General features: G+C 54.2%; 1 protein-coding gene across 1 annotated transcript in view; it reads left to right on the forward strand.

The window, feature by feature from the left end:
- Positions 1-14,709, forward strand: part of DNAJC11 (DnaJ heat shock protein family (Hsp40) member C11) — a 52,631-nt gene that overhangs the window by 20,288 nt on the left and 17,634 nt on the right. Inside the window, exons 2-4 of the mRNA XM_037062058.1 lie at positions 2,554-2,683; positions 4,870-4,943; positions 10,744-10,845. Coding sequence (XP_036917953.1) covers positions 2,554-2,683; positions 4,870-4,943; positions 10,744-10,845 — 306 coding nt within the window. The remainder of the gene's footprint in view (positions 1-2,553; positions 2,684-4,869; positions 4,944-10,743; positions 10,846-14,709) is intronic.

Genomic DNA, 14,709 nt, shown 5'->3' on the forward strand with positions numbered 1-14,709 from the left:
CCACAGGAGGCGGCTCAGTGCATTGTCACCAGCGGGGACTGTGGTGTCAGTGAGTGGGTGGGTGTTCCTGCTTCCCTTGCACCGGGGAGGTGCCTTCTCCAAATGGTTCCAGGTTCGGTGTGCGTCCTGCCAGAGAAGTGTCGGAATTGGAACGCAAGCAGAATGGTAGCAAAGCGGCGAAACCCGCACTGCGTGCAAGGCCCTGCGAAGCCCGCGTCCGGGCACCCTCTCGTTTACCCCTCACCGGTGTTGGGAAGAGGGGCTCTGCTCACTCCGGCCCAGAGGAGAAGACGGAGGGAAGGTTTGAAAGGGCTGCAGTGTGAGCTTCTGCTGAACGCAGGGCACTGTCTAAAGCGCTGCTCAGTCACCTGCTCCGCGCCCTCGCGCCGCCCCTAGCGGTTGTCACTGGCTCTTTGCTCACCAGAGAGCCCAGGGTCAAGAAGGTCGTTGGCCTGACTGGCATGGCTTGGAAGTGGCCGATCCCCAGGCCACTGGACTCCAAAGTCTGTGTTCCCGACCCCCAAACGCAGAGCGAATCACACAGGTTCCCTCACACAGGTGACCGACCAGGGACAAAGGAAGCAGGCAGTCAGCTAGGAATGAGTCCGTAGTGTGACTCCCGATGGGCACACCAAAGGGAGGGCCAGAGAGTCGGGTCAGAGCCTGAGCAGACGGGCGTCCACCTTGCTCCCGGAGGCAGGCGATGCGCGCAAGAGCCTTGACCCTTTCCCAGTGAAGACTCATGGGAACCTGCGGGAGCTGCCGGTCTGAAACCCTAGCACGCGCGGGTGAGCCTACGTCTAAGCCAGCAGCGACAGCCTCCTGTCTGGTGTAAAGGACAAGCCGAGTGCGCGGGTCCAGCTGTTTCTTTTCTGAGTAACAGTCGTGTAAAGGTAGACAGGCTCTGAGAGGCCGCCGCTCCTCGAGGACACCGTGACATCTTTCTATTCCCATTCATTGTCTTCCTCCTGGAGTTCCTCAGAATCCCTTGTGGGAAACGTCTGGTGAACCTGCACAGGCTACCTGGTTTTCTCACGTCTGAATAAGTTAGTCCATTATAAAATATTTCAGTGACATGCCAAAAATTTTACTAAAAAGTAAAGTTTTACCATTTTTCAAAGATTTTATTTATTTATTTTTAGAGGAGAAGGGAGGGAGAAAGAGAGGTAGAGAAACATCAGTGTGTGGTTGCCTCTCGAGCACCCTCTACTGGAGACCTGGCCTACAACCCAGGAATGTGCCCCGACTGGGAATTGAACCGGCAACCCTTTGGTTCACAGGCTAGTGCTTAATCCACTGAGCCACACCAGCCAGGGAAATTTTGCCTTTTTTCACTGGTGAAGAAACTCATTGGTCCTGGAATTAGAAGCTATTGAAAAATTGTAGAAATTATAGAAAAACATAATTTACTGTGTTCCTTCACAACCTTGATCCTTGCCTGACTCTGTCCCTGTGACTGCCCTTTTGTGGACATGTGTCGGAGGACACGGTCCCAGAGCACCACCCACTCTGGCCTCCTCACTGACTGTCTGCCCAGGGGCTGGTCTTCCAGGTCCCTACGGCATGTTGGCAGTGACCCAGAAATGTTGTCAAAATGGTGGGGTTCCCTCGCCGAACAAAATGTTTTCTACTTGACAGATCCTCTGGACAGAGCTGGTCGTTCAACTCCACCTGATAGACCAGAATGGTTTCTGAGACTGATACAGAATCAGACACAATGTTCCTAAAAACAGACTTCAGGGACCAGCCGAGGAGCGGGTCCATGTGCCTGGCCTGTGAGCGAGTCTTTCTGAGAGCACCTCAGTGGCCACGAGGCGGGCTGAGTAGAACGAGGACTTCTGTCCTCACTCTCCTCCTCCCTCCCTCCCATGTGGTTGAAACATTGTCCTCGTCGTCCCCTGGGCTCTTCGTGTGCCATCTTCCCCCTCACACTGACTGCTCAGGAGACCTGCAGGGCGTGGGGGTGGGGGGCCCTGTTTTCCCTGTAGGGCGGTGAAGCCCTTCCACCTGCTCTGTGCGATGCCCTGCGGAGCTCGAGGCTGAGTTAGACGTGCGTGTTGGCCTTCCAGTTTTATTGATTTGTCTTTGACTCTTAAGGATGGTGCTCAGTGAGTTTCCTTTGACAGGAGGCTGACGGAACGCGGGGCATCTCTGTCTGGTAGTGCGTGGTTTTTCCCTTGCAGACAGACTCCCCACGGAGAGCACATCGCTTAGGTTTCGGAGTAGGCGGCTTCCACGGGCTTTCCTGTGTCAGCCCAGACCCCACTGAACCCGGGGAGGGAAACACAGCTTCCATTCCTTCCGAAAGCAGCCTGCCCCACAAAGCACGCCTGCCTTCGATGCACACAACTGATCACTTTATTAACGGTGGGAAAGAAGGCTGTGGGCCTAATAAAGCACAACTTCACTGTGTCCTGGCGGAGAGAGTAAGCACGCTGGGGAGGGCTCGCAGGTACCGGTTTCGGGGCTACAGGTGATGATGGTGATGATGGTGATGGCGATACTGATGTGGAAGGAGCTCCGACGGCTCGCTAACGCGTTCTCCCTCTGCAGGCGTCTTCGGAAGAGCTGAAAGCCGCCTACCGGAGGCTCTGCATGCTGTACCACCCTGACAAGCACAGAGACCCCGAGCTCAAGTCCCAAGCGGAGCGGCTGTTTAACCTTGTTCACCAGGCTTATGAAGGTCAGTGGGAGGCCTGGGGCTTGTAGAGATGCCCCAGTAGCGGGCATTCAATTTTTAAGAGACTTGATTTGTAGAGAAGAGCAAAAGAGAGTCCTTTGAGGTGTATAAAAGAGGTGGTTAGTTGAGTCCTTTCTCCTGACAGGCTCCTTTGAAAGAGAAGTGTTTTCTTTGGAAATCAATGTGTGTCTGGTCGGTACACAGTGAGGGCCCGGGTGAGGTCACAAAAGGGGGGTGAACTGCGGGGGGTCCCGAGTTTTAAATCGTCGGCTGGTCCCTCCTAAAGGGAGCTCTTAGGGGTAAAAGGCCGACCGTTACAGACAAGCTTGCTTCCTTCTGCATTTTTGCGAGCAGACAGAAGCACATTTTTCTGTCGGAAAGGTATTTTATTGGCTCTGTAGTATTCAGTTAAAGAAAGTTCTAAAGAAAGAAAGAAAAGGATTGTGAAGCAGGTTAAGAGGAAATAGAATCAAGTAATTTGGGTTTTTATACTGATGTATTTCAGAAAACTATTCTGTTAAGACTTAGACTTTATTTACCTATTTTTAGAGAGGGGAACAGAGGGAGAGAAATATCAGTGTGAGAGACAAACATCGATCAGTTGGCTCTCGTGTGCCGGTCACCCAGGCGTGTGCCGACTGGGGATCGAACCGGGAACCTTTCCGTTCACAGTCCATTGAGCCACATCAGCCAGGGCTCAGAAAGACAATTTTGTGATATATTTGTGCATAAAATGTTAAAGTCATTAATAGTTAGAGTTTCTGTTTGTAATAATGAAAAAGTTCTAGAAATGGTGATGGTTACACAACATTGTTAATACTTAATGCCACAGAACCGTGCGCTTAAAATAATTAAAAGGATCAGTTCTCTCTATGTATGTATCACCACAGTTTTAAAGAAACACATATTTAAAATAGTCAATCACTCTTAGGATGTACAGGAAATAAAGTAAGTCAGTCATTCCAGAGCCAATCGGTGGTCTGCTTCTTAATTAGACCTATAATTAGATCATGTGTCTTCAAAACAAAGACTTCTTATTGTCATAAAACGTATGCTCTACTTCACTATATAGTTTACCAAAAAGTAAGATTTAAATGACCAGTGACACCCGGGCTCTGGCTTATGATATCCGTGCGGTCAGCATGGTGTCTTTCCTGCACATAATGCTGCTCAGGCCTCTCCTGTGGTGGTCCTTTACTGGACGCGGTTGTCCCGATGGCCACCTTCCTACGTTCTCCCATCGTCTGAATCACCTGCGTCGCCAGTGTGTGCTGTCAGAGACTTGGGGTGAAGTTGGCGGGGAAGCCCCCGGGGCTGGTGGAAGTGCCGCAGTGGCGGTCCCGGCCCGGGCTCAGCCTGGAGGGAGGCTGGAGTCACACACTGAAGACACCTCCTTGTCAGGTCCCTTGTCAGCTCCGGGAGACAAACTCCAGACGTGCACCACGCCCCTCCCCCTTTCCATGGGGTCAGTGTTGCTTTCTTCCCCATTAGATGGGCTTGTTTATGTCGTTTTTTAAATTAGACCTAAAACTACTTGGGGAGTCTCAGGGGAGCAAAGGTTCAAAGGTCTCAGACCGGAACTGGCAGAGCAGGTGAGGAAGTTAATGACCCTGAGCTTCACTGGCGTTTGGTTTGGGGTTGGACCTCCTTTGAATAGCTCTTGCCATGCTGAAAAACCTTCTCATGTTCTTTAGGTTCCAACATAAAAATGACAGGTCTTTGTGTCTTTGTAAATGATTTGCCAGTAAACAGGAGAGGTGTAAAGAAAAAAACAGACATCTTAGGAGTTAGACTCCGCAGAATGAAGAACCAGATTTTTCTACAAACTTGCCCCTAGTTTTACATTACACTCCTTTAGAACTGGAATTAACTCTCACGCCAGGGTACTCTACAGACTGCTAGAAACCTGCTAAATTCTTTTAAAAACTCCTGTCCCTTAGTGATCCGGGGTGCACCTCGCAGCTCAGAGTAGCTCAGGCGCGAACTCTGCCGTTCCCCACCTGTGGCCGCCCCCAAAGGCGTCCTGGCTCAGACCCGAGAGCAGTGAGGAGGAGGACGCGCAGGAAGTGAAGCGCGTCTCTCTGGGGGGTTGGGGGGTGGAGGGGCTGTGTGGCCGGCCTGGGGGCACCACTGTTGGGGCTGCAGGGTGGGCTTTGTACTCTCTCACCGTGCCCGGTTCTCATTGGCAGTGCTCAGCGACCCGCAGACCCGGGCCATCTATGACATCTATGGAAAGAGAGGACTGGAAATGGAAGGATGGGAGGTAAGAGAGAGCCCGTGTCTGGTGTCCCAGGAAGGTTACCGAACACCTGCAAACAGCCAGCCCAGGCCCTGACCCTGCGATGGCATCTGTGGGCGTATGTGAGCACAGCGGCATCCCCTCCTCGCCTGCATTGTGGTTTAAGAGGTGGAGGTCTGGGCAAGTCACTCGTCCACCGTGTTCTCTGCTTCCTAACCTGCCAAGGGAAAAGGAAGAGGGAGGGTGGGCTCTCCAGGAATTCTAGCCCGAGGGAGCCTGCGAGGTCTGCGAGGGCGCGGTCCTGTCTCCTGCCCCCCTTGCCTCTGCGCCTTTCCCCCTTGATGTAACTGCGTCCCGGAGGCATTGATGTTGGCAAAGTGCTGTGCTCGTGAATGAAATGCAGGCCAAGGGGAGCTGGGGACCAGTGGATTCACTTGTCTGTGGCGGCCCTTCCGACTGTAACTTGCTCCGGTATCGGAGCATNCGTGTCTGGTGTCCCAGGAAGGTTACCGAACACCTGCAAACAGCCAGCCCAGGCCCTGACCCTGCGATGGCATCTGTGGGCGTATGTGAGCACAGCGGCATCCCCTCCTCGCCTGCATTGTGGTTTAAGAGGTGGAGGTCTGGGCAAGTCACTCGTCCACCGTGTTCTCTGCTTCCTAACCTGCCAAGGGAAAAGGAAGAGGGAGGGTGGGCTCTCCAGGAATTCTAGCCCGAGGGAGCCTGCAAGGTCTGCGAGGGCGCGGTCCTGTCTCCTGCCCCCCTTGCCTCTGCGCCTTTCCCCCTTGATGTAACTGCGTCCCGGAGGCATTGATGTTGGCAAAGTGCTGTGCTCGTGAATGAAATGCAGGCCAAGGGGAGCTGGGGACCAGTGGATTCACTTGTCTGTGGCGGCCCTTCCGGCTGTAACTTGCTCCGGTATCGGAGCATTGTCAAGTGCAAGGAACACACAGCGGCGTGGGGAGAGTGTGTGGGAAGCGGGGCAGCCCCCGCACTGCACAAACAATCCCTAGAGTTCAGAAGCTCCGTCTTTTTGTGTTCTGCCATGGATGGCCTTGCAGCCGTGTTATTCTCTGAAAAATGGAGGTGAACATTAGTTGTGAAACTCCAAGTTGCTTTAACATACAGGTACTGTTACTTAATTTCATTCAAGGAACTTGGTCCGGGAGCCTAAGAAATTTTGGGCAACTGTTGACTATGGTTGAGTTACTTTTTCCTCGTTGTGTAAGATTCCCCTTGAAGTTCTTTTGGTGTTTCATCTCCAGCCTGTGTGCCTGTCTCGTCATTCTAGCATGAAGACCTCCCAACGGTCGTCAGACGAGATGAGCAGAGCGGGCCCTGTCCTCTCCACCGCTGCGCCGCCTTGGAGGCTCGCGGGCCACGTTCGATCCGTAGCCATGTTTTGGTGGCCTGCTTTGATGCTTTGCATTTGCTAATATTTAAAACTTGGTAGGTTTTGCATACAAATCCAGTCTTCTGACTCCTTTAAAAGTCAGAAAATCTGCCCTGGCTGGTGTGGCTCGGTGGATTAAGTGCCAGCCTGCAAACCAGAGGGTCACCAGTTTGATTCCCAGTCAGGGCACATGCCTGGGTTGCGGGCCAGGTCCCCAGTGGGCGTCACATGAGAGGCAGCCACACATTGATGTTTCTCTTCCTCTTTTTCTCCCTCCCTTACCCTCTATCTAAAAGTAAATAAATAACTTTTTTTAATCACAAGATCAGGTGACACTGTGTCTGAATTCCCCTGAGACTCAGTCCACTCTGCCTGTTCTGCTGCCCAGCTGGTCCCATGTCCTGCCCCCTACCTGCACCCCCCTCCTCTCATGTCGGCCCTGCACTCACCCACACGTCTCCTGCCCAGCTCCAGCGGACACTTGGTTCGTGGCGTTTGCCTCGGTGGGAGCAGCAGTGCTTTGTGTCACGTGAATGCATCACGGCTCAGTGGTGAGTCTGACAGCTTAGCGTTTTCACCCAAAAAGAGTAAAATCACACTGTGTACACTGAGTCTCTGTTCACGGCGAGGTGGCAGTCACGCAGTCTGTAGGCAGTCACAGGTGGGGACTGGATAAGCTTCTGCATTCAAAGCAAACAGTTGTAAGGAAATAAGTTCTCGTGGATCCGAACTGGCTTTTTTTTTGGGGGGGGGGCAAGGAAGCCAGGCCTTCACTGCAGGTAAAAACACCTCCCGGGAAGGCTGTGAAGACTCTCCCCCAGGTGTCACGCAGCGAGGCCTCGGAGCTGACGGGCGGTGGGGCAGTGGGGCCCGGTGTGCGCACTGCCAGGGTCAAGTCTCGCCAGGCTCGGGTGCGGTTTCTGGAGCTGGCATCCTCCTCGTTCCTTCAAGGACAGCCTCTGCTCATCGGAGCCCCCACCCCATTTAGTGCAGTCTGTTCGTCCGAGCTCCCCGGTGGTCCTCGAAGGGTGGGCTGCCCTGTGAACTGGTGTTGGGGGTGTTGGGGCACTGTGCCTGCAGCCTCCCCAGCCGGCCCGGGTTCAGCTCTTCCTGTCGGTGGACACTGCAGATAAAGTGGCGCTTTGTTAGGCCGTGAAGTGTTGGCCCTGGGTTCAGTCTTCTTTTTTTTATCCTTCAAGAGACTGTCGTTTTCTGGCAGCATTCCAAAGGAGCGAGAGGCAGCCGCTTCCCAGCCTGTAGAACGAGCCACGCTAGTGCTGGAAGTCGGTTCGCGGTGTCTGCCTAGACCCCCACGCTGAAACTGGTAGGGTCTCCTCTGCAGAGCAGCAGGGACCGGCTTTGAGCCGAGCGCGCCCGACAGGGCAGACTCCCCAGCTGGCAGGGGTGTGGAAGCCCGTGACTTTCATCGCGTGCTCGGTGTAGGGCTGCAGCTGGAGGAGTGTCATCTGCGGCCCTGTACCCATGTTACATTTTCCTCGTGACTCTGACATTGGTCTCACAGAGTCTAAGGAAGGCGGCCTGCTCACATGCTCAAGGTCACGAGAACAGAGACCCTCGTGGATTAGAGGAGGCTGTGGAGACTGATGACTGAACGCAGCCTGGATCCTAGATGGGATTCTGGAACTTCAAAGGAAAGTTAGTGGGAGACCAGTGGAGCCCAGAAAGCCGGGGTCTAGTTTGTGGTGCTGAGCCTGCCGGTGGTTTCGCAGGTCCGAGAGCCCGTCCGTGGTTTTAGGAGATGAAACAGGAGGGGCGCACGTGAGCTCCCTGCTCTCTCGCAGCCATTCTGAGCTCTAGGTAGTTGTGTGGATGTACGTAGACGCTGCCTGGGAGAACAGGTGACACCTCGGCCTTTGCTGTGCTGTGCCCTCATTTACAGTGGGGTCCGAAGGCGGCGGGGCCGGCCCGGCTCCCATCCTCCCCCACAGGCCTCCCCCCCAGCAACCACCCTGCTCTTGCACAAGGCTGGCCCGTCTTCCCGGCCAGCACAGGGGTAGGCGGGTGAGCAGCACAGGCGTGTGGGTCCGAGGGTGGCATTGGTACGCCGCTGGTGGAAAACATGAGCGTGTTGGTTCAGTGTAGGATGCCGTGTTTCTCGGTGCTTGCATCTGAGGGCGACCAAGATGGAGCACAGACGATTTGCCACTGGCTTGGCCTCCTGTGCTTCATCTGAAGGCTCTGGGTGAAAAAAGCCGCAAGTCGCCAGGCTAGAAATGAAATAACAGCGTTACAACATTCGCCTCTTTAGCTCATCACAGTGTGGCAGGAGTAGTTTGCAGCTATTAATTCAGTTGGTCGAGGTCAGGCGGCTTGAGTTCCTGCAAACAGATCTCGTTCTGCTCTGCCCTCTGAGGCCCGACGCTTTTACAGTCTTTTGACTCCTGGATCCCACAAATCTGTCTGCCTGTCTGTCTGTCTGGTTTTGATCAGTATGGAGCATATTCATGGCGTCTGTGTCACTGGCTAATCACACTGGTCTAAATCTTCACCCTCAACGCTAGGGTCCTGCTGCCTAGACTATTCGGGATGGCACCTGCTATGCCGGGGGGACGCCTGGCGGCGCCGGACCCTGTGGGGAAGCGCTTGCCGTGCAGACCCCTCAATCTTAGTCGTGAGGTCCGAGCTGCCACCGATGGGCCCAGGTGCTCCGTGCTCCGCAGTCACGGTGCCACCGGATTGGGCGTTAGGAGGCGTGAACAGGTTCTGAGGGGTTTTAAAGCTTTTTTTCTTGGCCTTTCTTGATCTTCAAGGTAAAATGGAATCCTTGATTACATTCCCATGAAACTCTTTTATTTCTCTTTCCTTTTGATGAAGGGCGAGGCTGACAGATTGAGAAGATAATGCAGTTTGCCAAACTGCACCTCGCTTTTTGCACAAGCAGGGGCAACTCGGAGAAGCGAAAGTTCCGTGGGCTGGGGCGCGCGCCCTCCGGCCTGTAAGCCCCAGCGGAGCGGCAGGCGCGCCCTTGCAGCCCGGTGAGCCGTGCGGCTCTGTGGGGCCTCGGAGCAGGCCCGGTTCACAGTGGGCCGTTCGTCTGATTCTGGGCAGCCGCACCAGTGTTTTCATTTTAAAGCTGCCTTTGAAAGAACCACCCCCAGTTTTCATTAGTGGGCAATTCGTCCGGGTCATTAGAGGAGAAAATGCCATGTCAGGGGGTTTCCTGTGCACACGTTTCTCGGAAATGGCTTTGGCTGGGCCAGTATTGGGTTTATTTTTCAGTGTTGTGAATAATAAAATCAAGTTGCCCAAAACCTGTAATATGACTCCATTGTTGTTCAAATATATGTACACACATGTAACGTATTTACACACATACATACACTCACGTATATACCCACAAGAGTTTAGGAAGATAAACAAAAACGTAAGTGTTAGCTGTGACGGGAGGGGGGCGGTGGCACTGGAGCAGTTTTTGCTCTGTGACCTTCTGTGCTGTTCTGACTTTTTGCTATGAGTGTGTATTTTTTTAAATAATTTTTAAACTTGTGATTTCCAAGATAGCTTTTTCTCGCATCACCCACCTTCGTAGCTGTTCTCTGAGCAGCCTCTCAGGCACCCCGCATTTCCCCACCGATGCAGGGACAGGCTGTTAGGGCTTCTCCGGCGCCTCTGATCCCATGTGTTCTGCTCCCACCCTCTGCGCATCGCACGGGCTGTAGGGCTCGGGGCCCTTAGAAAGCACACGGACCAGTTTCCTCTTTCCCAGATGTGGCACCTGAGGTCCCTGGTGGCCTTTCCCTGTCCCTTCAAAATCTCTCTAGATTGTCTTCCTGGTGAGCCAAGAACAGCCAGGATGAGACACCTTGTTCTCACATAGACTCGGCATCCTTGTGCACCCCTGGGTGCCCCTCCTACCACAGTCTGCTCCTCACTGCCCGCGTGCTGCTTACGCTCGGGTGTGACTACTGTCTTCATCCAAGGTTCTTACCATGTAGGAGGGGGAAGAGTCCCATCACTGAGGAGCACCCAGACCTGAAGGCATGATTCCTTGGTCTAAGAAGCTCAGGGGCCTCTCCGTGACAGCCCAGCACACCGGGGCACGGTGGCCCCGTTGCCTTTGTCCTGGTGTTGAACACTCATTACCTGGAACTCGTTAGGAAATCTAAACTGTGTGACTTAAGGTGATATTTTCTGGATAAGATTCTTGCAGTCTCAGACAAGTTACTAAAATGAAGGGGATTGTGCTTAAGGCTGTCTGGAGACCATGACCTTGGGAGCGGCTGGGGCGCAGAGCTAAGTGGCTACGCCGGGGAACCTCGCCTAGCCAGGGTCTGGGGCAAAACTCAGCCCCGTGTTTTCACTTCTCAAGTCCTGGGCACCGTGCCCACACCCAGCTTGTGCCCATCAGCCCCGGGTGTGCATCCCCCCTTCCTATCCTTAACTGTGCTTCCCCCTCGGTTCTGCCCCCAGGTCGTGGGAAGGAGGCGGACTCCAGCCGAGATCAGAGAGGAGTTCGAGCAGCTGCAGAGAGAGCGGGAAGAGCGGAGACTGCAGCAGCGGACCAACCCCAAGGTGAGCCGCCGCCCGCCCAGCGCGGCCAGGCTGTCACACCGCAAGGCCAGCCGGACTCACTCGGCGCTGGTGGTGGCAGGAAGTGGTCACGTGCCAAACTGAACCAATCCTGTGGTCTTCCCAGAAGCCAAGGAGACTCAACTCAGGCTTGCTCTCAGACATTCCCCCAGCCATCCCGTCCAGAGCCTTGCCGGGTGGAGATCTGTTAGGGGACATGTCAAGAAGGGACGGCCCCCGCAAGCACGCACTGAGGCGGCAGGGCTCCTTGCACTAGTCAGAGTGGGCTGGGTAATGCAGAGGGTTTGGGACGTTTCCAGACCGCACTACGCGGGGACCCAGGAACCACATCCCAAGACAGCAGAGCTGCACACACCGGCCACCGGGCTGTTTTGGCAGGGGTGAGGTGTCCCTCTTTAACTCGGTCAAGTCCCAATAGAGTTCACATCTGTAACCAGTGATACTCCTGAGTCTGGGAGTTACTTTTCAGTCCTGCAAATGATATCTTTTTGTTTTAATTTGTTGGGGAAGCAAATTGTTCTCAGTGTGTGTCCCAGCCCTGTGGCCGATGGACTGTGTCGGTCAGGCTGAGGTGCCGGTTGTACTAATTGCCTAATTGAACGGGGCCCAGTGTTTAATCAGGGGACTCAGCAGCCAGGCTCTGTCGGTGTGGCCAGGCTGGCCTGGTAGGCAGCCTTAAAAATCTTCTAAAAGATTTTTGTTTTTAAATTTTCATAGAGTGGGGAAGGGAGGGTGAAAGAGAGGGAGAGAAACATTGGTCAGTTGCCTCTAGCATGCCCTCAGTTCGGGACCTGGCCCGCAACCCCAGGCATGTGCCCTAACNAGGAACCACATCCCAAGACAGCAGAGCTGCACACACCGGCCACCGGGCTGTTTTGGCAGGGGTGAGGTGTCCCTCTTTAACTCGGTCAAGTCCCAATAGAGTTCACATCTGTAACCAGTGATACTCCTGAGTCTGGGAGTTACTTTTCAGTCCTGCAAATGATATCTTTTTGTTTTAATTTGTTGGGGAAGCAAATTGTTCTCAGTGCGTGTCCCAGCCCTGTGGCCGATGGACTGTGTCGGTCAGGCTGAGGTGCCGGTGGTACTAATTGCCTAATTGAACGGGCCCAGTGTTTAATCAGGGGACTCAGCAGCCGGGCTCTGTCGGTGTGGCCAGGCTGGCCTGGTAGGCAGCCTTAAAAATCTTCTAAAAGATTTTTGTTTTTAAATTTTCATAGACTGGGGAAGGGAGGGTGAAAGAGAGGGAGAGAAACATTGGTCAGTTGCCTCTAGCATGCCCTCAGTTCGGGACCTGGCCCGCAACCCCAGGCGTGTGCCCTAACCGGGAATCAAACCTGTAACCTTCCAGTTCACAGGCTGGCACTCAGTCTTCTGAGCCACACCAGCCAGGGTCTGAAAATCTTCTAAAGAAAAGAACAGGTGCTAGCTCACAGCTGGAAAACATGATAATATGAACTTCTGACCAAGTACATTCTAGAAAGTAGAAGACCCCCTCACAGCATTTAGAGGACTGGATATTTAGAAAGCTCCTGTCTGTTTGAATCTTACATTCAGAGTTTATTTGTGCAGCCAGCACCTCCCCTCCCACCCACCTTCCCCTTCAACAGATGATGCCTTCAGCGGTGCGCAGTTGTCCTTGGTCAGATGGAGGTAGAGGAGTGAAGCACTGGCTGAACCAACCTGGGGCGTAGGCAGTACTTAGCGTTGAACATCTCTGAGGCACTCTGAACTCAAGGGCTCCCTCCTTGGCTTTCCCAGCTGGTGCTGGGGCAGGTCTGGCTTGAAAGGTCAGCACTGGCTGGTGAGGGTGGAGGAGGTGAGCATGAGCCTGGCCGGAGCAGGCTATGTATGGCCTTGGTGCTTTTGCCGTTCTGGCTGGTATGTTGCTGCATTTGGAGCAAGGAAGGGAAGAAAGCATCCCAGGAGCCCGAGCTGGTGGCAGAAGTGGCCATCTGGGTGTGCGCAGGGATCGCTCATCCACGGAAGTCCGTCCCCAGGCCACGTTTGTGCAGTGGGGCTGCACAGCGGGGACCGACCCACACAGGCTTGTGAGATGGAATCGCAGTCCTTAGTCCTTCCACAGGCCGCTTCTGCGTACGTAAGACGCGGTGTAGCCAGAAATACTGAGTGACCCCCAGGTGTTAGTTCTGCGCATTTTGAGGAGAGGTTTTTTTGTTTTTAATTTTATTTATTTATCTTTAGAGTGGAAGGGAAGGAGAGAGGGAGAGAAATATCAATGTATGGTTGCCTCTCGTGCATCCCCTGCTGGGAACTGGCCCTCAACCCAGGCATGTGCCCTGACCAGGAATCGAACCGTGATCCTCTGGTTCTAAGACCAGTGCTCAATCTACTGAGCTATACCAGCCAGGGCCCATTTCTGAGTATTTTGCTTTTCAAGATGAGCAGAAAGATTGAGAATGTTCTTATCCTAAGAAGAAAAGGGTGATCTCTTTAAAGAAGGCCATGGGGAGCAGGACCCTTGTGATGACCCCCAGGCTCAGCACTGGCCTATTCCCCAGGCCCTCAGAAAGGATCGCAGTTCACGGGGGACCGGCCAATGAGGTACCGTCTGAGATACTGCCATGTGAAACCAGGGTGGTTACTTCTGTCCATTTTCATCAACAGGAGATCGTTGGCAGGGGTTTCTAGGAGTATGTGTGTGCCAGGAACAGGCAGAAAGGTCAGGTGGGGGAAATCGTAGGTCAGAAAGTCTGGCTCTGGTACAGGCACGAACCAGACCACTTGACTGACATAGTTTCTCATTTATAGAATGAGGGTATAAGTCCCAACTACCATACCAAGTTGTTGGATGGCCGGAAAAGATCGGAAGTAGACACTAAATTATTAGAGAAAGGCAAGCCTGCTAGATAAATGCAAAGTGGTGCTGGAGTTGGGTGGGGCTCACATCTGTTTCAGTGCCGCAGTCAGCACTGCGCAGGCAGTACTCAGCCTGGCCAGGCAGTTTCGGGGCCGGGGCCGCTGGGTCTGGGTGGGGCCTTTCAGTCGGGATTTTCAAACTGCCCTCTGACAGCGCTGTCCGCCTTCTCCTATGGCCGAGGCCCAGTGCTGGGTGGGCGTGGCCAGCCTCCTGTAAGTCTTGGCTCATGTGAAATGAGCTCTGGATGGCACTGCGGGACCCAGAAGGGATGAGTGTAGGGCACGCGCAGATGCACGCTTGTGCACGTGCCTGCTGGAGGCAGTGAGGGAGGCTTCCGGCTCGGAGTCACGGGCCCCGGGCTGGGGTTTGGGCCCTGCCATCCAGTTCTGTGCTCTGGGCCAGTCACGCCCCAGCCTGCACTCGGTTTCCCCTTTGTGAAGTGGGAGGTTTGCCGTGAGGGCCACAGCTCAGGGTCAGAAGACCCCAGGTCTTTAGTTTGATTGCCTCTGATTTCTGCCCCTGCTGTGTGGGAGTAATTTCCTACGTGTTTCCTGCCGGAAAGGGGTCCTAGGGTCTCCAGGGCCGGCCACACTGAGCCAGTGGGGCTGGCACCTGCGGCTGGAGAGACGCACAGCTCCTCCGCACCCTCCAGGGCTGCGCAGCCAGAATCCATCGGGCTGCCCTGGTCTTCCTCCCTGTCTCCAAGATCTCTTTTACTGGCTCAGGCCATCTGCATGTCTTCCTTTGAGAGACAAGGGTCGTGCAGTAGAGCAGCTTGGTGCCATCTTCCTGCGTACTGATTATTCCAGCGCCTTCTTTGGTAATGCCTGTAAATGGTACCTCGAGGTGGGTGGCGGCCGCTTTGAGAGTCTTCAGAGACCAGGAGGCCCCGGGCATTCCTGTGGGACCTTGTTGCTGCCTTTTCAATGCGTTCATTCAGAGCCCGTGTGAGGCAGCGCCTTTGG

Source organism: Sturnira hondurensis, unplaced genomic scaffold, assembly GCF_014824575.4.
Source record: "Sturnira hondurensis isolate 20B ecotype Veracruz unplaced genomic scaffold, ASM1482457v3 Scaffold0013931, whole genome shotgun sequence".
NCBI classification, from domain to species: domain Eukaryota; kingdom Metazoa; phylum Chordata; class Mammalia; order Chiroptera; family Phyllostomidae; genus Sturnira; species Sturnira hondurensis.